At 37.2% G+C, this 21,819-nt stretch overlaps 1 protein-coding gene across 1 annotated transcript in view; it reads left to right on the plus strand.

The window, feature by feature from the left end:
- CNTNAP4 (contactin associated protein like 4) overlaps positions 1 to 21,819 on the plus strand; it is a 292,160-nt gene that overhangs the window by 158,814 nt on the left and 111,527 nt on the right. Inside the window, exons 5-8 of the mRNA XM_025369727.1 lie at positions 13,974 to 14,177; positions 14,732 to 14,916; positions 15,678 to 15,821; positions 18,471 to 18,732. Of these exons, the coding sequence (XP_025225512.1) occupies positions 13,974 to 14,177; positions 14,732 to 14,916; positions 15,678 to 15,821; positions 18,471 to 18,732 (795 nt within the window). The remainder of the gene's footprint in view (positions 1 to 13,973; positions 14,178 to 14,731; positions 14,917 to 15,677; positions 15,822 to 18,470; positions 18,733 to 21,819) is intronic.

Here is a 21,819-nt window from a genome sequence, read left to right on the forward strand (position 1 = left end):
TTATGACACAAAGCCAGAGAATTGATACACCTCTGAGGCAAGAAAGTAAAGGTATACTGCTGGCCTTGCCAGCTGAAAGCAAATTGCTTCTGGTGGGCCTTATGGACAGGAATGGAGAAAAAGGCACTTGCGAAGTCAATGGCTGCACACCAGGTACCAGGAGATGTGTTAATTTGAGCAGGTAATGAAACCACATCTAGTACAGCATTGCAATTGGAATCACCACTTGGTTAAGCTTACGATAATCCACTGTCATTCTCCAAGATTCAACTGTCTTCTGCATAGGCCACATGGGAGAGTTGAATGGGGATGTGGTGGGAATCACCACCTCTGTGTCTTTTAAGTCGTTGGTGTTTTCACAAATCTCCGCAACCCCTCCAGGGATGCGATATTGTTTTTGATTGACTATTTTTCTTGGTAGAGGCAGCTAGAGCTGGCTTCCATTTGACCTTTCCCACTTTAATAGCCCTCAACCTATCAGGCAGGGAGCCAATGTGGAGGTTCCAGCAGCTGCTAAGTATGTCTATGCCAATTATGCATCCTGGCACTGGGGAAATGACCACAGGGTGAGTCTGGGGACACACTGGACCTACTATAAGTTGTACCTGAGCTAAAACTCCATTAATCACCTGACCTCCATAAGCCCCTACTTTAACTGGAGGACCACAACGGTGTTTTAGGTCCCCTAAAACCAGCGTCAGCTCAGAGACAGTGTCCAGTAGTCCCTGAAATGCCCGATTACTTTCCTTTCCCCAGTGCCCGGTTACCCTGGTAAAAGGCTGGAGGTCTCCTTGGGGAAGGATGGGAGAAAGATTAACAGCATAAATTGTCAGTACGGTAGTAGGGTCCTTCCTCAAGGGGATCTGGCCTCCCCTTCATTCAAGGGGTTCTGGTCTGTAAACTGGCTCAAGTTTGGAAATTGAAGGGCCATGATTCTCTGTTTTCATAATTCAAATTATTATTTTGTCCATTTGACCTAGAAGTTTTCTGCTTATATAAATTAAGCAGGAATGCAGTAGGCTTCCTATGAATTTCACTTCTAGGAACACTGTGATTAATTAGCCAATGCCAGAGTTCTACACGGTCAGACTATTCTGATTGCTGCTTTGCCTCTGCTGTCCATTACAGTAGCTATGCCCACCTTGCCTTTGATGGCTGAGTGCTGCCACTTGGCCCCTGCCACCTCAGGATCCAATTATTCCCACTGTATTTAAATTTTGTAGTTGAGTGACTGCGGTTCTCACTGTTAGATCTGACATACAGAGAAGAGCAATTATAGGGCTTTTCGAAGATGCAGATGCTGCCCTCACGAATCTGTTTCACAAGGCATTGATCAAGGGTGTATCTTCTAGACCCTCCCAGCTGGGATGAGTAGGTCTAAAGTGGCTAATCCACTCTACCATCCCCATCTCCCTAAGCCTTTGGATTCCTTTCTCTACATTAACCCAAGGGACATCAGGCTTCCAGCTTACTCACAGTGGGCCATCTTTTAATCCATGTTTCAGCTAACCAAGCAAACAAACTGTTAGAACCTTTTTTTAACTCCCTGAGCTGCAACATTAAATGCAGAATACCTACTTAGTAGGCTGAAATCAATAAATTCAGCCTGATCCAATTCTATGTGCCTCCCACCATTATCCCACACCCTTAATATCCATTCCCATCCCTGTTCTCCAGATTTCTGTTCATATAAATTAGAAAACTCAAGAAGTTCTTTTCAAGTGTAGTGCACTTCCTCATGGGTCACACTCTGAACCTCACTTCTAGGGGTCCACCTGGACTTTAGTCTAGTTATAGGTCTAGAAGCAAATGGGTTGGCTCCTGAGGAGAATCAACATTATCTTGCCTGGCAACTGCCTCAGGGGAGGCCATCACTGTTGTCTCAGGCAGCGCAGGGTTTATCTCCTCAGACAAAGGTGGAAAGGCTGATGGCAGCATGGGTTGGGGAGAGGATGTTGCCATTACTGGAGATCGGGAAGCTGTTTCTTCTGGCAAGAAAGGTTCATCAGAATTTATAAGCTCAGTGTCCCCAGCTTCATCAGGTTCCTCCCACACGTCCCCATTCCAAGTTGCAGGGTCCCATTCTTTTCCGATCAATGCCCTCACTTTAACAGTAGACACCTGGTGAGGCTGTGCATCCACCTTTCGTTGCAGGTCAGCCACTCACATGATAAGAGCCTGTGTCTGATTTTCCACAATTTCAGCTCTTTCTCTAAAGGAGATAAGACTCTGTCTCAGGGCAGTCTTAGAAGATTTGAGGCTCAGTATCTCCTTCTGAAGCCAGGAGACAGAATCCCTAAATTCATCATTTTCTTTCATCACTTTGTCCAGTGAACTTAGGAGCAACCAACCAGCTTCACTATGTTCCTTGGTTCTCCACATATTCTCCACATATGGTCAAAGCTATTATGTATGGAGTCACTAAACTCCTTGCCTCTCATGAGTGGTAAATCAGGAGTGTCAAATGCATTATTTTTGCCTAACTCTGTAAACAGTTAAAGCCAAGGACCATCAGTGTTCTCCATACTATTAGAAGTACAGTCCTTAGCATTTTTGGGTCTAATCATATTAAGCAGCCAACTCCAGAAACCCCCAAACAACTAAAGAATTCTATCTTTAATATTCTGTTCCTGTAGAACCACTCCTGGTACCAAAATCTGTATTAGTCAGTATTAATCTAATACAGAATATCTATCTATCTATCTATCTATCTATCTATCTATCTATCTATCTAGGAGTTTATTAAGGAATATTAATTCACATGATCACAAGGTCCCACAATAGGCCATCTGCAAGCTGAGGAGCAAGGAAGCTTGTCCGTGTTTCAAAGCTGAAGAACTTGGAGTCCGATGTTTGAGGGCAGGAAGCATCCAGCATGGGAGGAAGATGTAGGTGGGGAGGCTAAACCAGTCCAGCCTTTTCATGTTTTTCTGCCTGCTTTGTGTTCGCTGAAAGCTGATTAGATGGTGCCCACCCAGATTACAGTTGGGTCTGCTTTCCCCAGTCCACTAACTCAAATGTTAATCTCCTTTGGCAAACCCTCACAGACATACCCAGGATCAATATTTTGCATATTTTAATCCAATCAAGTTGACACTTAGTATTAATCATTACATGGAGTTATATTAAAATTAAAATAAGACTAGCTATTAAGATACTAGAAAATAAGGAAACTATGAAAACCTATCAGGGTCATGGCAAAAGAATTCAGCATCAGTTGAAGAGGCTCTCACTGACCAAAAATGAAAATGTTTTAGCATCAATAAGGATAGTCACTGCCAAGTTTTGAAACAAATTAAATGTTTCAAAGTTTATGTTTGAGTCAATGGGTTCATGATAATAATTGAAAAAGCCCCATTGATCACCTATGAGAGACATAAAGAGCCAACTCCTTAGTTTGAAAACTAATAAACGAAGAGAGGAAACACATAGCATATCTTACTTTTCCTGTATAACTTGTACCTCAAGGTAACCAGATAGAAGAGAGGAGTATCTCTTTAATTAAATATTTTAGGTAATAAATAAAAAGGAAAATAGAATCAGAAAATGTCTGTTTGGCAGCCCTAAATAAATGACTGGTTCAAGCTAACTATGACAGTTCACAAGAAGGGAGAAGATCTGTTTCTCAGTATCAGTCATGGCAGTGTAGCTTTTATTGGACTAAGCTGCTGCCCATAAAAATTATGTGTTAAATAAAATATATTTTAAAAGCCTGCTTCCGAGTTCTGAAGTTTAAGTTATTAATAAAATGAAAGAAACTGGAGAGGACTTGATTCTTGGAAGAAGGGAAGTAAACTTTGGGAAATCCACATTTATCTTGCTTTTACCAAAGGACCAGTGGAAAATAGCCAGATTTTACTAGGCAGCGGGGACAGAGGTCAGAGTTCAAGTTGCCAGAGAGGCTAGAAATTGAGTAGGGAATATTCAGAAGAAGATCAGCGAGCAAGGGTCCGTGTTCTTGCAGACACATTTCCCTCAGATCCTTGGCCAATTCTTGTAACTCACATGCTCCAGATGAAATGCCAGGCAGCTCTGGAGAAAGCAGGAGAAAGAGTCTAAAGTCTAAAGATTTCAGTGTCTACCCTAGGACTGGAAGGGGATCACCTTGGAGTTCAAGTCCTGCCAATTTAGAGGAATTTGTTAAATACGTTGGGGTTTCAATGAAATGCCGCAAGGTAATCTGTCACAGGAATAGATTTTTTTTTTTTTTTTTTTTTTAAAAGGGAAGAAAGAAATCCCATAGAGTATTGCCTTGGGAGTAAAGACTGTATCTGAGGATGTATTGTTATATCCTAGGGCTAAGGACAAAACCAAAACAGACTTATTCAACAAAACCTGGAACTAAGCCTTCACAGTGTCTAGGTGATCAGCCAGTAATTTACCTCCCTATGGACCACTTCCATTTACTTCCCGCCAGTGCCATCCAGCCCTCCACTGTCTCTCCCACACTCCTAACAGTCCTCATCCCTCCCATACCCACACTCTCCCTTTTCCCGCTTCCTCCTTTCCTGGCCCCTGCTGACATATAGGGTTACCTACTCAGCTTAAATAGCACTTCCTTAGAGATATTGTCCCCGATGACCAACCAAATCTAAATCTCCGTGTCCAAAACTCTCCTGTAACCCTGTCCTTTCCTTCCATGCTTTGGAATTTGTACATTTGTCTGTATATATGTATAAATGTAAATATGTACAATTACAACTTATAAATGTGTACAATTACATATATTTACTACTTCACTGTATTTTTAATAGACCAATTATAATTGTACATATTTACCAACTTGTACATATTTACATTATACTGTGTAAATATGTCTGTACACACAGGAGGATTTGCCTGCTCTTCAGGGTGGAGCATCCCTGAGGACAGATGTGTTCACTGTAGCAACAGCAGCTCCCACCGTAGCACCTGGCACAACATTCAATAAGTATTTGTTAAATGGTTGAATTTAAAAATATCTGATTATCCATGATGTAAATGGTATCATAAATATATAAAAATCACAAATGTATTACATTCACACAGCAGCAGTTGATCAAAAGAGAGATAACTTTGAGATAAACATGTGATTTCAAGTGTTGTTATTATTAAAATGATAACAGTATACAAAATAATCAATGTTGAGGCATTTTGATATTTCCATTTAATCCCTCTAGCATCTTTGTATAGTATGAGAGGCTGTAATTTTTCCATACATAGCCAAATAAGGAAACTAAGAATCAGCATTTAGGTGACATCTGTGACATTACAAAAGTTGCAAATAAATATTAGAGGCAAAAATGCAACTTACATCCTCCGGTGATGTATGCAAGTGTCCTTGACATAGTAGATGTTACTAATTTCAAATCTGTTTAAAAGGTTAATTTACCTTGATAAACATTAAGTGAGAATGATCATGTTTGTTCCTATAACCTCCCGGTGTGTTGTTACTGACCTTAACTTGGTCTATTTAAAAATATAATAAGGTCACCTTTTCCCTGTGGTTATATATAACCCTTGATTTGTGTGCCTTCTTCCTCTTTATTGTATTAATTTTAGTTGTTTTAAACTTAAGAGTCCCTTAAATCATTCTGTGTTCTGTTCTGCTACCATGCAAAAATAGTACAATCTATTTCCTGTTGATTTCTTGAGTACTTGGTCTCTCTTCTCCATTGCTTTAAAAAACCAATTCAGTAATGCAGGTCTCAAGTGCCTATCTATCATGCTGCTACTTTAATATTTCACTGTGTAATAGTTAAACAGCGACTCAGTCTGATTTGTGTTTCTTAGAAGTCAAAATTGGACCTCTGTTTGTGTAGTAATTGATGGACAATAATTTTCTTTTTTTTTTTTTTTTTTTTTTTTGATACGGAGTCTCGCTCTGTCGCCCAGGCTGGAGTGCAGTGGCCGGATCTCAGCTCACTGCAAGCTCCGCCTCCCGGGTTCACGCCATTCTCCTGCCTCAGCCTCCTGTGTAGTTGGGACTACAGGCGCCCGCCACCTCGCCCGGCTAGTTTTTTGTATTTTTTAGTAGAGACGGGGTTTCACCGTGTTAGCCAGGATGGTCTCGATCTCCTGACCTCGTGATCCGCCCATCTTGGCCTCTTAAAGTGCTGGGATTACAGGCTTGAGCCACCGCGCCCGGCCAATAATTTTCAAATAAATAAACAGTATGATCAGTGTTTAAGGCTGACTTCATGTTTAAGAAGAGTTTGGTCTATACCCCTTTCCAGTTGATGAAATAGCTATGTTATTTTTTTCTCTGATCTTTGAAGGTAACATTCTAGTTCTATTTATGTTTTGGGGAGATTCCTAAAGAATTAATAAAAGACTCTAGTGTCTTTCAATCACTCTTTCATGACCTTCAAATACAGTTAATTTTCTATTATTGAAAAGTTGATTTTCTAGTTTACACATTTTCTATTCCAATTTTTCTCTTTTAAGTTTTTAGTCATCTGACCTCAGCAAAAATTCCGTGATTCATAGTTTAACTCACAGAATCAGTTTATCCCGAAAACATCTTCCAGGGACAAATCTCTACCACCTCCACAATTATCTGCAAGTACTACCCACAGTATAAATAACTAAAACATTCATTTCCATGGTACAGTTCATTTCCAGGTCCAATTCAATATGCACTGAGGTTATTTATTTTCAGAGAATAGGTTTATGGAACCTACTTGTTCTTCCTATTAAACAACCCTCATGCTGCCATCTTCCTCAGAATCACCTAGGGACCTGTATTCCTGTTCCAGGTTAAAATTCCAGATATTATAATTTGGTAAACATTAGGCCAAGCCCAGGAAGTTGAATGTTGAATGTTTATGGAGATCCCAAGGGATTCTTTTCCATTGGTTCCAATATAACTGGACCATAGAGCGCAGTTTATGCTCTTGAATATTTGTCTTGGTAATTCACTTGGGGGTGTGGAGGACATTGTTTTTTCAAGTGACAACCCCTCAAAATTTGACAAGCCTCAGACTCCTGGAACAGGGGTCGGATGCAGGGATAAGGAGAAGATACCAGGAAAACCGGAATATATTACCATGAGGGGTGTGTGTGTATATGAAATATGCAATGATAGAAAAAAGTTTGCTGCTCAAGAAGGTAAAGCATTTTTACAATTTAGTTGACACCCTTCTCAGAGGCTGTAGCGGATCAACTCCCTCTCTTGCATGTCTTAGAAATCATTCAAGACCCAGCCGTGATACAAAAGCGGAGCTCTGAAGACAGGCATGAATAATTGCATCTCAGGGTTGTGTGTCTTCTCCAATTGACTATCAGCTCTTTCAAAAAAACAAAAAGTGTTCTTTGTTTTTATGCATCACTGTGTCTTCCACAGTATTCACAGAAAGCTCTTCATAAATACGTGCTGCAGGAAAAAAGGCAGAATACACATTTTAGGAACACTACATCTGACACAGCTCCCTGAAAGATATTTGAATATTTTCTATTGCAAAGCTCTTAATTCCATGGGAGATTGTATTTCTGAATTGTGTAAATAAAGCAAGCTATACCTATGGGCACAGGGAGAATTGATATGAGAGTAGGGCCTACAATCTTTTCAAGTCTCTTCTTTCCTTGATTCTTGCTCTAAATGTGAAGATTTGAGATGGAGGTATTCACTGAGGGGGAATCAGGTCACCAACAATTGCTGTGGTAAGTCAGCTTGGGTAGGAGCTGACAGACAGAGGAAAAGCCACAGAACCCACAGATGGCTTGAAATCATCCTTGCTGCATAACCTGGCAATGACATTGCTAATTAAGGGTTTTTGTGTACTTCAGCAATTCATTGTTATTTAAAGAGTCACAAATACACCAAATGTACTTATTAAACTATTTTTTGCTGTGTACCTTTTCCTGCCCAATATTCTAACAATAAATCCTAGTGCTAGCATTAGTAGTCGTTAATATTCATTGATTGCTAATTGTGTGTCAGCTTCTAAAAACTAGGCAGATAAGCATGCATACAACAATCCTAAGAAGACTATACTATAATTCTCATTTTACAAATGAGACAACAGAGACAAACAGGTTAAGTAACTCACTGTGATAGAGAGGATAATACCTACCTAATATCTTAGTCCCTGAAACCTGTGAATATGTTGTGTTACCATGGCAAAAGTGCTTTGCAAATGTAATTAACTTAGGGATCTTATAATGGGGAGATTATTTTGGTTTATCCAGGTGGACCTGATATAATCACAAGGGTCCTTATAAAAGGGAAGTAGGAGGCACGGAGAGAGGGAAAGAAGAGATTTGAAGATCCTGTGACACTGGTCTCATGAAGGAAGAGGCCACAAGCCAACTGATCAAAGGTAGAAAAGACAAAGAAATGGATTATTTTTTAGAGACTTCAGAAGGAAAAAACTCCTGCCAACACCTTGATTTTAGGACTTCTGAATTCTAGAATTGTAAGATAATAAATTTATGATGTATTAAGAGACTATGTTTGTGGTTATTTGTTTTACAACAACAATAGGAAGCTGTCTTAGTCCTTTTATGTTGCTATAACAGAATAGCTGAGTCTAGGTAGCTTATTAAAAATAGAGGTTTATTTAGCTGATGGTTCTGCAGGCTGGGAAGTTCAAGAAGCATGGTGCTAACATCTGCCGGGCTTCTGGTAAGGGCTTTTGTAGGGTCAAAGCAGTGGAGAAGGTCAAAGGGGATGTGGAAAAGTGCAAAAAAGCAAAACCTGAGGGGTGTCCTGCTTTATAGCTACATACTCTTGCAAGAACAAATCCATTCTCATGAGAACTAATCAGTCTTATGAGAATAGGGATTTACTTGCTACCCTGAGAACAGCCACAAACCATTCATGAGGGATCTGCCTCATGGTCCAAACCCTTTCCACTGGGCCTCAACTCCCAGCACTGCCACACTGGGGAACAGATTTCAATATGAGTTTTGGTGGAGACAAACCACATCCATAACGTGGCAGAAACTAATATACTTGCCCAAGTGAGAGTGAGGATTCAAACGCACACAGACTAGTTGCCTTAACTACTATGTCAACATGAAATATATATTATTACAGACAACTGAAAAGGGGGCTAGAGTAAAAAGAGGGAAATTTGTCAGAACAATTTGCAACTCTTGTCAAAAAACTAGAATACATACCCTGCCCATAGTGAGCCAGTATATGACAGAGCCACATTATTAATCTTGATAATAACCCAATCATTAAAAATATAGAATGTAAAATATGTATAATATATATGTAAATATATAAAACCTCAGTTAATAAGAATACTAATGAACAAATTTACTGTTAGAAAAATAATTCTTATTGATTTCAATCAAGCAACATGTCTCCTTTTACATCTTTAGACTGTAGGTCTTTTGCTGTTACAAATTTTGTTAGGTTCAGATTTCACATTTTTCCTATGGACAGTTTTCTAATACCTATACTTTTCCTATTTATACAACTCACCTGTATACAAAAGATTATTTTCCTAGCTTGGGCAACATGGAGAAACCCCATTTCTGCCAAAAATACAGAAAAATTAGCTGGGCATGGTGGCAAATTCCTGTAGTCTCAACTCCTTGGAAGGCTGAGGCTGAGGTTGGAGGTTCACTTGACTCTAGGAGATCAGGGCTGCAGTGAGCTGAGATTATGCCACTGCACTCCAGCCTAGGTGACAGAGGGAGATCCTGTCAATAAATAAATAAATAAATAAATAAATATTAAAAATTTTCCCAAAGGTATTTACAAAAGATAGGAATAAATATGATATTGACTGTCAATTTAAATATTAATTTTATTTTGGATGCTTTGTTTAGTGTTTCTGAAGTAAATATTGATTTGTACTAATTTTGGTAGTTCTGTTTACTCATATTAGATCTTTTATAGATTAGTACAATACAAATACATATTGCTATGAATCACCCTGAAGTTTTTTATTTTTGTATCTATTTGCATTGCTGTTGCTTTTTTAAGAGCTCAGATGTCTTAGAATCTTTGTGGAATAGTGAAAATAAATTCTGGTGATGGCTAAGATTTGATATGTTGCGTTCTTAGTCGTTGATGTGAAGTCCAAATGTATTTTTTCAGTTAACAGTGTTAAAGTAAATTTTCAAAAACATGAAGACATAATTTTCATTCAAATTCAGAATATACATATATCAAAGAAGTATTTGATTCACTAATGAAAGAATCAGAAGGATGGTAAAGCTAGTTTCAAAGAAAATTCAAGAGATTGAGTATATATATAGGAATCCAGGAAAGCAGGTTGGAATAATATTGCTCGGTAGATACATAAGAAGTTAATACCCAACAAGACAATAAATCCATAACTTTTGGAGATTCTACCAGACAGAAGCCATTTGCATCTCTACTGAGCAAAAATCTACAGATGACGTGTAAATTTATAGAATCTGGCCTTAATTATTATTCTGCAATAAATTGTAAAATCAGAATTTATTAATTCACCTAGAATTAAATAATCTTTACCTGTTTACAGGTAAAGGTTTTTTCATTTTTTATTTAAAAAAAATAAAAAATATATGACACTGAGGAGATGTGAAGTATTTCTTTGCTTTATTTCCATTTTTTTCTAATTTTTCTTAACAGTGGTAAGATCACTTTCAAGAGAATCTATATTCCTGTCTCTGTCACCAGCATTTTTGGACAGCTGGGTGCTGTCCAAAATATATAGAATTCAAATGCTCCCTCTCTCTCTCAAAAGATTAATTGTTTCAGGTTTTTATATGATTAACTTTATGCCACGTAACTCAGTATTTTGTAATTGTTTAAGATGATTTTTTAAAGTATATCAAATGTCTTTGTGCAAATAACTTTTTATAAAAATTGCTTAGAAAAAAGTGACCTACAATGAGTGTTATATCTAAAATAATACTATTAAAAATCATCCAGAATTTTTTTTTCATTTTGTGAGAATCTATTTCTATATATTATGTGTGTATCCTTTGAAGTTTTCCAATACTGATAATGTACCCGCGTTGTGAATTATACTTAGCTTTTTTTCTCTGAAGGGTATTGCTTACCTGCATGGGAAATCTGTGATGTAACTGTAGCCATTTTGTTGCTTTCCCTCTTTCTGTACTTTGTTCCTTTCAGGTCCCCTTTTTCAAGGTGAGCCAACCTCACTCCTACTCTGAGTACTAAATTATTTCCTGGCACTCTAGTTTCTCAGCTATCCTCAGAGCTTTCTTTTATGACAGTGAATGGGACAGTGCTGGGAAAATGTCTAGGCCTCTTGAAATTAAATGTTCCAAGAGTAATCCTAGTTTATGGGGACAAGTTGTAGGACTTGAAGACTGTAGAGAGTGGCAAGATTACGGATTAAGATCTCCCTTTGCCTCGTGTTTCTAGACCTGAGAACTGAGAGAGCCGTTTATCAACTACCTTAAGTGACTCCAGCCTTCTGTTACTCTTGATCAGAATGCCTGTTACAACCTGTAATGCTTTTATGAACCTTGTTGTTTACTTGATAAATATTGTCTGTCTTCACTAAATGGAAGCACCATGAGGACAGGGGCCATATTTGTGTTGATTTTTTTTTTTTAATCCCAGAATCTGGCACACTGACTCAAATGTGATGGGTCAAATAAAGTTTTATTGAATGAATTCATAGAATTGCGTCGTTGTGTACCTGTGAAGCAAGTAGACAGTAAGAATGACAGAAAATGACAAGTGGCTTTGGTTTAAGAGTATGCCATTGCTTTAGGCATCAATGGTTTTATATGTTTTCCTCTATGCCATTTTGCTGATTGAAATATTCCAGGCGCAAAAGCTTTAGGTGCCACAGAAGATAAATATCATCATTATAATGTAATAATAACAGTAGCGAAAGAGAAAAAAAGTACTAGTAGGCTACAGTAACACAAGCTAAACCTTTAGTGGGAAAAATTCTCTTGGTAGCTAATTTCAAAAATAGTCTTTATCTAAAATGAAATCGTTACTGTCATAGTTGCCTTTAAGTGATACATTAACACAGAGATAACTGCATTGCTTCAAATATGTCAGCATTTAAAGTCTGTCTTATTGGAATTTTTCTTAATTTATTGTAATCTAATAATCATAGGATGCATTATTTGTATATGACACAGTTATATTTTTACCATGCACATTCATTCAGCTATGTAACAAGGAAGGATTGTTAGGCTAACATTATTCTTTCTACAGAATGCAATCTTTATTCATGTGCACTTGATGAATGAATTCTTTATAAGCACATTAGCAAAATGTGAAAAAATAAAACCTCTGAGTCTTCAAAAGATGGCTGCGTAAAATAGTTGAAAAAAATTTGCAAGGTGGTGTGTATAGATGTTTCACATAAAATATGATGAATAATCTGAATCAAATGCATATTTGGGCTTAAAGGAGCTATAATAATTTCATCAAATGAAACAAGATGAGTAAACTGGAATGTCATTTTGTTGACTGGAAGAAGCCAGCTTACCAGTTGAAAAATAGCTTCGTATTTTATTATATTTTTTGGGCCTCTTCATTTATTACATAAGTGTGCTCTCAAGGGTAATTGCCTTAAGAAAACTTTGACTTATGAATTGTAGGCAGTACTGCCAGGATTTCCAAGTGTTATGAGTTCTTTTTTATGTCTCTTGTTCAGGTGCAACTGATTTTGACAGATGTATTGTTATGTTACTGGTATAACATGACATCTTTTTTCAGATGAACTGAATAAGAGTGATTTTGACAATAAGTAGATAAGACACGGTCAGAAAGTTGAAAAAAAAACATGTCAATGGCACAGTTATGACACAAATACCACAGAACAGACCTTATCCTTAAGTCAGGGTCTTTCCAACAATGTCCTTGAGAAGACAGAAAATAGTATTACCCTTAAATACTATCACTTAGCCACAAATGTAGTAAAATAAGACAAAACACAAAGGTGTTTTGAAGCCAAAAAAAAATTAACTTTAGAATTTCAAGAACTCCATTGAAAAACATTGATTGTGAAATATGCAAAGTGATTTAATGTATATTAATTATAACTCTGTTTAACGGAATAAGAAGAAATAGCCTTTAATAATATGAGAAAATGGCCAGGCACCGTGGCTCACACCTTCAATCGCAGCACTTTGGGAGGCTGAGGTAGGCAGATCGCCTGAACCCAGGAGTTCGAGACCAGCCTGAGCAACATAATGAGGACTTCATCTCCATAAAAAATAAACAAAATTAGCCGAGCGTGGTAGTGCACACTTGTGCTTCCACCTGTTCGGGAGGTTGAGGTGGGAGGGTCGCTTGAGCCTCAGAGGTCAAGGCTGCAGTGAGCCGAGACAGTGCCAGTACCACCGCATTCCAGCCTGGGTGACAAAGAAGACCCCGCCTCAAAAAAATTATTATTTTTTTTTAGTACATTTAGGAGTACATTTGAGAAATTTAGGAGTACATTAAAAAATGTATTTCTAGATCATGAATTTTGTAAACAGGTTAGTAAAGACAAAAATGAAATCAACCCCAGGTGTCAATAGGGAATTAGATGTTTGGTGGTCATATTTTCCCTTACTGTTGATGGTCAGGAGCTGAACTACCAAGACAGTCCCTGACTTACAAAGATTCAGCTTACGGGTTTTTGACTTTACAGTAGTGCAGAGACAATATGCATTCAGTAGAAACCACACCTCAAGTACCTATCCAGCCATGCCGTCTTTCACTTTCAGGGTAGTATTCAATAAATTGCGTGAGGTATTCAACCTTATTATAAAATGGTTTTTGTGTTAGATGATTTTGTTCAACAATAGGCTAATGTAAGTGTTCTGAGAATGTTTAAGGTAAGCTAGGCTAAACTATGAGGTTTGGTGGGCTACCTGTATTAAATGCATTTTAGACTTACAATATTTTTAACTTAAGATGGGTTTTTCAGGATATAAGTCCATCATTAGTTGAGGAGCATCTGTAGCATGTGTGTGAGTCCATATGCTGCTTTTTCTCAATATATTTAAAATGCTTTAATGGAAAAGATATTTATCCTTCGAATGCCTTCTAATATCTTTGTTTCTAGGATCAGAAGTGGTTGATCTTGATGGAAAAAGTTCCCTTCTCTACAGATTTGATCAAAAATCCCTGAGCCCAATAAAAGATATTATTTCTTTGAAATTCAAAACCATGCAGAGTGATGGGATTCTACTCCACAGGGAAGGGCCAAACGGAGATCACATCACACTGCAATTAAGGAGAGGAAGACTCTTTTTACTTATTAATTCAGGTAAAAAACTATTTGGTGAAGTGCTCAAAAATCTGATTATTTAGATATCACCTAAGTAACTTTATGCTTTTATAGCTTATCTTTTAACAGTCAAAGGGCCTTATTTTCCGATTCAAGGGCTTGTACATTTGCCAATATTGCTTTCATGTAAAAATGGTTCATATTTTGCAAATTGCACAACATCTTCGTTCAGTGTTTTTTACATAGTGCTGATAGAACTGTATAGCTATTTTCTAACATCATAAAGGAAGGGATGGGTCACTGAAAGATGTTGAGGTAGTAAAAACAATGAGGTTGTAACAAAGATAAAATTTACATAGAAAATGAGCATGCAATTGGTAATAATGACAAAAAGAATTAACAGCAGAGGAAATTACAACAAAGTTGAGAGATTATTATATTCAAACTTCAGGGAAATCCATCCTAGTGTTTGAAATGGAATGCATAGAAGATTGCAATTATTATGAAAGATGCTGGTCCACAGAAGGGAAACTTTTTTTTTTTTAATCTTTAAACTGGCCATAATGGTGCTGTTATTTTTCTCCTCTTCTAAGGTGAAGCTAAACTGCCTACCACTTCCACCCTGGTCAATCTCACCCTGGGCAGCCTGCTAGATGATCAGCATTGGCATTCAGTGCTCATCCAGCGTTTGGGCAAACAAGTCAACTTTACAGTGGACGAACACAGGCATCATTTCCACGCACAGGGAGAATTCAATTTCGTGAATCTTGATTATGAGGTGTGATGGTTATGTTTCAATTAATGCTGATTTTATTATGTATATGTGGTTTAATCTCCCAAAGGCAAGTACACTATAAAGAACCCACCTTTTCAGTAAATCGTAGAACAGGTGAAGCATTTCCCAAGACAGTCTAACTCACAGTAGCAACTTTCGGCGTATAGTACTTGTACGTTCATCTTTACCACAGTATGTAAATTGATTGTTGTCGAGGGAGGTGATCTTTTTTGCCTAAACGATGTAGTCACAGAACATCATATGTAGGAAATATTCTGCACCAAGAATCTTATTACCACAAGCAAATATAGGATATTTGCTATGACTTCTTTGTGTTCTAGGGTATTTGTGAGCAGTACAGATTTATGAGGAGAATGTAGCAACAAACTAATTAATTATTTCATTAGCAATGGATTCGAATGCACAAGTATCAATATGTGCCGGAAACATATCTAAAATAAAATATTATGATTGGTTATGGTATTAAACAGATCAAGTATTACCATGATATAAAGATGTATTTTTCATCAACCAATGAATATCAAAGCGAGATGTGATCAGCAACTTGTAAAAATAAAGTTCCAGTGTAAATAAAAGCCAAATGCACATACATTTGCTTTAAATCTGTATCTTAATTTTTGTGTGTGTAGGGTTATGAAAAATTGATCTATGTGTGATGATTATGGCTATACATGCTAATCATAATTAAGCAGTTTGTTAGAAAATCACTAAACAATATTATTGATGCCATTTTTCTTTCTAAGATCAGCTTTGGAGGGATTCCAGCACCTGGAAAATCAGTGTCATTCCCACATAGAAATTTTCATGGATGTTTAGAAAATCTCTATTATAATGGAGTGGATATCATTGATTTGGCCAAGCAGCAAAAACCACAGATCATTGCTATGGTAAGAGTCTTTACACGAAGACATTAGTAAAACTATATTTCTTTTTACTGCACAGTAAAATTGCTCCATTTTAGGTTCCCATTTGACATGATGTTTTAGAGGTTACTCCTATTTAAATATTTTTCTTTGATTAATATGCATATAAAAGATTGATTCTATCTGAAGGAATTGTAATTTTGGGGGCATAATTATTTTATTTTTATATGAAGTAAAGCGGTGTTTTTATGGTTGATATTTTAATTTTATTGTGATGTCATTACTCACAGGAGCCTAATTTCTTTTGCTTTGTTTTTTTTTTTTCTTTTTTGAGACGAAGTCTCACTCTGTCACCCAGGCTGGGGTGCGGTGGCATGATCTCAGCTCACTGCAGCTTTCGCCTCCCAGATTTAAGCGATTCTCCTACCTCAGCCTCCCGAGTAGCTGGGACTACAGGTGACTGCCACCACACCTGGCTAATTTTTTGTGTATTTTGTAGAGACAGGGTTTTTCCATGTTGGCCAGGCTGGTCTCGAACTCCTGACCTCAGGTGATCTGCCCGCCTCAGCCTCCCAAAGTGCTAGGATTACAGGCATGAGCCACTATGCCCATCCTGCTCTGTGAAATTTTAAATAATATATTCCCTGACAAACTTACCAGATGAGCATACAGAGTTTCTGGAATCAGGTAACATTCATGTATATTAGGGAGACATTTGAAAAACTTGTATTTTGCCACAGTCATTCATGATAAATAAAAGAGACGAATAGACAACAGCATATAAGAAATACCACATGTAGGAAATCTGCACCAAGAGGTCTTACTACCACAAGCAAATATAGGATATGTTACAATATTGCATCTGCCAATCTGTCCAAAGGGCAATGTTGGTCAGACTGTATTATATTCTAATTCTATGGAAACGGGGAGAATTTAAATATAACTTTCTTGGTTAGGTTTCAGTTAGGGAAGCAGCACCAACGTAAGTATTGTGAACAGTGGATCTGTATTAGGACTTGGACCTTCACAGTTTTCAGAGGAGCTACAAAGTGAATGGCCTGGCAGGGGAAGTGCAGGGTTCAGAGAAATCATTAATTCTGCCCAAAGCAATGGTGTGTGGAGGCATGTTGAAACTTACGGACATTTTCAGCCTAGGAGGGTTGAAGAGAACTTTGGCAGTTGTTGCCTGTGGGTAGCCACCACCCCTGTGTGTCCCCAGCCATGCTTCTGGGGATGGGCCTAAGCTTGCTGTTCGTCGGCAGGGCCAGCTGTGAGGAAGAAGAGATGGGCCATAGTGCAGGAGAGCAAGGACAGGCTGGAACAAACCAGCCGCTTCATGACCACCCCTCATCGCACATGATTACAAAAAAACCTTTGCGACAAAATGTGTTGCTGGTGTTTTAATTCTAACTGTCAAATATCACCCAAGCTCTCTTTTTTTGGGTTTTACTCAGAAGCAGACAAGTAAGGGGATTCTGGGAAACATGGTTTCTAGCTTAACCAGTTTGATAATAAAAAGCCGACACATATTGATCTGAATGAATTTCTTTCATTGCTTAAAATCCAAAGTACGTAAGTTTAAGTTCACTTGTCAGCAGATCCGAAAGCACATCATAAGTGTATTTATTGTTTACATAGCATTTTATTTCTAATTATGTACATTGGTGGTATTTATATGACCGTAACAGCCAGCAAGATTTTAAAATAGTTGTTTTTTTTATAAAAGGGAAATTATTTAAAATAAAAATAAAAATATTTTAGATAGGGGTGTGTGTGTGTGTGTGTGTGTGTGTTTTATCCTTAAAACGAGTTTCTAGAAACTGCAAGGACCATTCACTCTTCATTGGCAAGAGGGTTTGCTGCTGGTAAGGTATCAGGCAGCTATCCGAATGATGCATAAGATCAAGCTGCCGCTTAATGGGTACAAAAATACGATTAGAAAGAAGAGGGGCAAAAAATTCTAGTTTTCAATAGCACAGTAGGACGTCTATAGTTTATAAGGAATTATAGTATATTTCAAAATAGCTACAAGATAAGTTTTGTAATGTTCTCAACACAAAAGATAAACGTTTGAAATGATGGACATCCCAATTATACTGATTTGCTCATTACACATTATGTGCGTGCATCAAAATATCATATGTCTCATAAATATGTACAACTATTATGTATCACTAAGAAAAAAAAAGACCAAGATGCAACTGGTAAAAATGTTTCCAATTTTTTTTCCTAGGTTTGATAGTCTTATCATTGCCTTTACATTATAGGGTAGCATGTTGGTTAGTGTAGTTTGCTGTTCAGCTTTTGTTATTTCATTCATTGGAACAATGTATTCGTTTGTAATAAAAGTGAGTTCACTTTTCACAGATTTATAATAGTGCCAAATGTTTTCGTTTGACCACGACCAAATGTTTTATGCCAATGTGTGTTCTTCTAAATAAGCTTGACTTCACTGACTTTTAAATTTATATTAAAGTTGAGAAATGGAGAGAAGAGCAGAGCAAAGGGTTGAAGAACCTTTAAGAAATACGGCAGTGATTTGAATTGTCATGTTGATAGCAGGCGGTTGTTTTAAATTGTGGAAAATGTGAGATGGAAAAGCAGCCTTCAAATTCTGTTACTAATGCGATGTGAATAACATTCTGAAAGCTTTCTCTTTGACTTTCTTCTCAGGGAAACGTGTCATTTTCTTGTTCACAACCACAGTCTATGCCCGTGACTTTTCTGAGCTCCCGGAGTTATTTAGCGCTGCCAGACTTCTCTGGAGAGGAAGAGGTTTCTGCCACTTTTCAATTTCGAACCTGGAATAAGGCAGGGCTTCTGCTATTCAGCGAACTTCAGCTGGTTTCAGGGAGTATCCTCCTCTTTCTGAGTGATGGAAAACTGAAGCTGAATCTCTACCAGCCAGGAAAATTACCCAGTGACATCACAGCAGGTAATAAATGTATTCCCCAGGGCAAAGCATATGGATTTGAAAGATTTCATTATCTCTGTGGCCAAATTTTATGCATAACCAAAAATTTCATATTTGCTTAATAAATGAATACTCGGGTTAAGAAGATTATAAGTGCTCTTCCTTAGAGGAACTTGGTTCCAATTTTCTTTTAAATATGGTTCCAATACTAGCAGTTCTTATTAACCAAAATGATAGTTTTGGGGGAACTGAAGTTTCCTTTCATGACCCTGTCTCCTACTCCAGGCAAAGAACATATCCTAAGGTGACATGTTTTGGGGAAAACTTGAAGACCTCGAAATAGGTCAACAAGTTAACTAAGTGTCCCTCAGTGGAAAACTAGACTCTTCCTAACACACCTATTAGTCTTATCTGGTCTGTGAGAAAAACGGAGAGGTCTTTCCGGGATCTATATCTACATCTGTATATGAGTGTACAGTGTGAATGGTAACTTTATTTGCTGATGTCTTATGTAAAGAGTTGAATACATTTTGGGGGGATGCAAAGAGTTATGAAAGAGTCCTCATTTGGGCACTAAATGTAATTCTTCTACTTGTAGGCAATACGGTATCGTTTTAATGATTAGAAGTAATAAGATTAAGGTGACTATATGAGTGTCTGGAAAATGAATGTCTAATTTACGTCAGTGCTTTGAGTGAGGAATATTTTTTTCTCTTCATTAAAATTATATAGTTGTTGACAAAAGCTCTGCATCACATTTTTACGTATGTACAATAGCATCCAAGCCAAGCAACTAGAGGTTACCTTGGGGTAAATTACTACATTAATTTAATAAGTGATCTTTAAAAACAACTTAAAGATTCCATTGTACTACTCCTCTATATTAACTATGACCAAAAAATAGTAGAATGTGACTTAAAGAGGAGAAAAAAAGGAAAAGTTAAAATACAGTTGGAAATTAAATATGAGAAAATAAGTGTACAAATGGATATACAAATGCCTATTCTTTATATGTCTTTTTGTTGCTGTACTACTATTGTAGTTTAAATATGGAACTGAGAATTCAATATTAGTTATAATTTTCAAAGCGATACTACGCTGTGACTTTTTATTTAATGTTCAAAATGTGGTAGATTTGCTGGCTAGACAAAAAGAAATAAATTAATCAGTCTCGTATTAATAATTAATAGGCCCTGAAAATGAAAGTCTAAAAATGTAAGCTTGCCATTAATGTGTCATTTATTGTGATGTATTTGACATCTTCTGAAGTGGTTATATTCATACTCTAATTTTCAGCATCTTAAAGAAACCACTTCAGTGCAACATTACTGTGGTGAGCTCCATGAAGCCAGCCTATTTCTTTTTTCTTCCTTTTTCTTCTTTTTTTCTGAGATGGAGTTTCGCTCTTATTGCCCAGGCTGGAGTACAGTGGCGCAATCTCAGCTCACCACAACCTCCACCTCCCGGGTTCAAGCGATTCTCCTGCCTCAGCCTCCCAAATAGCTGGAATTATAGGCATGTACCACCACACCCAGCTAATTTGGTATTTTTTAATAGAGACGGGGTTTCTCCATGTTGATCAGGCTGAAGCCAGCCCATTTCTAACCACTTTACAAGCATGTATAGTTAATATATTACTAGGTATAAGTCGTATAGAATACCCCATGGGATTTAAACATTTCTAAATGAATGTTTAAATTCATATACAATATCATCTGTTATGACATCATCTGACTTTGTATGATTATTTTCATACTAATCATAAGGATACTAGACTAAATCTGAATGTCAGTACACTGAAGATAACACAAGTAAGATTTTACTTAAAAACTCTCTCTACCCTTTTTTTTCCGTTTCTTTCACGATATTATTTTTTGCTAGTTCCCCTGAAGCAAGTACATTCTGCGTTGGAAAATAGATCACTTAAATGGTAGCTGTGTGGGTGGTCAGTTTGTTCTCCCAAGGGGAAGACTTTCCACTTATGTTTCACGTATGCAATGCTTGATAATTAAACCAGTTGTCAGGATGTATTATAATGACTTTCAAGAGAACCACGTCTTTACTGATGGATTGCTATCACGTTGTACTAAATCTTTGCATTATATAAGGATTGATTAATTTTTCTTAGCTTCTGGAGATACATTTTACGAAAAACTCAACGTTTTAATATATTTTATAATGAAATTAAGATGAAATTGTATTGAGAAAGAACTGAATTGTGCAAATGTTTGAGTTATCAGACTAAATTTTTAATATGTACAGTTTTGCAAATTGTCATTTGGAATTATTCAAAAATATTATGTCAGCTTAAATCATTTTCGAAATATTCACATTATATTAGTATAAATCATAAAACATATTAGCAGCACTATAAAATCCCTTATGACACAAAATATTTTTAGTCATTGCCACCTTTATAGATGTCAAAGCAAAAATCAATGAACAGTACAGTTTTATGTTCCTATGTAAAACAAAGTTTTTAATATCAAATTTGAGATTTCTGGTATGATCTTAGCATTTCTGCTGCTGTTTTTGTCTAACAGTGAAAATCAGGCTTATAACCATTCCTCTTGTCCCCATGGGCAGGGCCGGGCAGAGGCAGGCTTGCAGTATTTGAGATGTTTCTGCATTTTTCTATTACTAAGCATTCTTGATTCTTGTGCCCCTGAGAGTGGAGCAGACCCTTTGATTTGCTGCACCCAAGAGAGCCATTTTTGTCAATCCCCCTTCCTCCCTTTCACTGTTGAAATATTCCTAACTTTTGGGCTATACACCTGTCTCCTCTTAAACTCCTGCTCTCCACCAAAGTGATGGGTACCAACCACCTCCGTATTTTCATCTTGAGAAGGGCTATCTAGTGATCTGGATCCTTAATTCTGGTTTGTGACTACAGTTAGTGGGTATAAGAATGTCTGGCACTTTAGAGTGCTGAAATACAGCTGGAAAGAGGCAATACCCTTTGGTGTTTCCCTAAGGAATGGCCTAGGTATAATTGCCTTTTGCACCTTTGCAGAACTCCTACCCTATATGGCAGGATGATTTTTTTGTTATACATCGTGCGCTATAGATATGCATTGTAGTCTTATAGAGGGTGATGACAACTAAGCT

This window comes from Theropithecus gelada, chromosome 20 (assembly GCF_003255815.1).
Source record: "Theropithecus gelada isolate Dixy chromosome 20, Tgel_1.0, whole genome shotgun sequence".
NCBI classification, from domain to species: domain Eukaryota; kingdom Metazoa; phylum Chordata; class Mammalia; order Primates; family Cercopithecidae; genus Theropithecus; species Theropithecus gelada.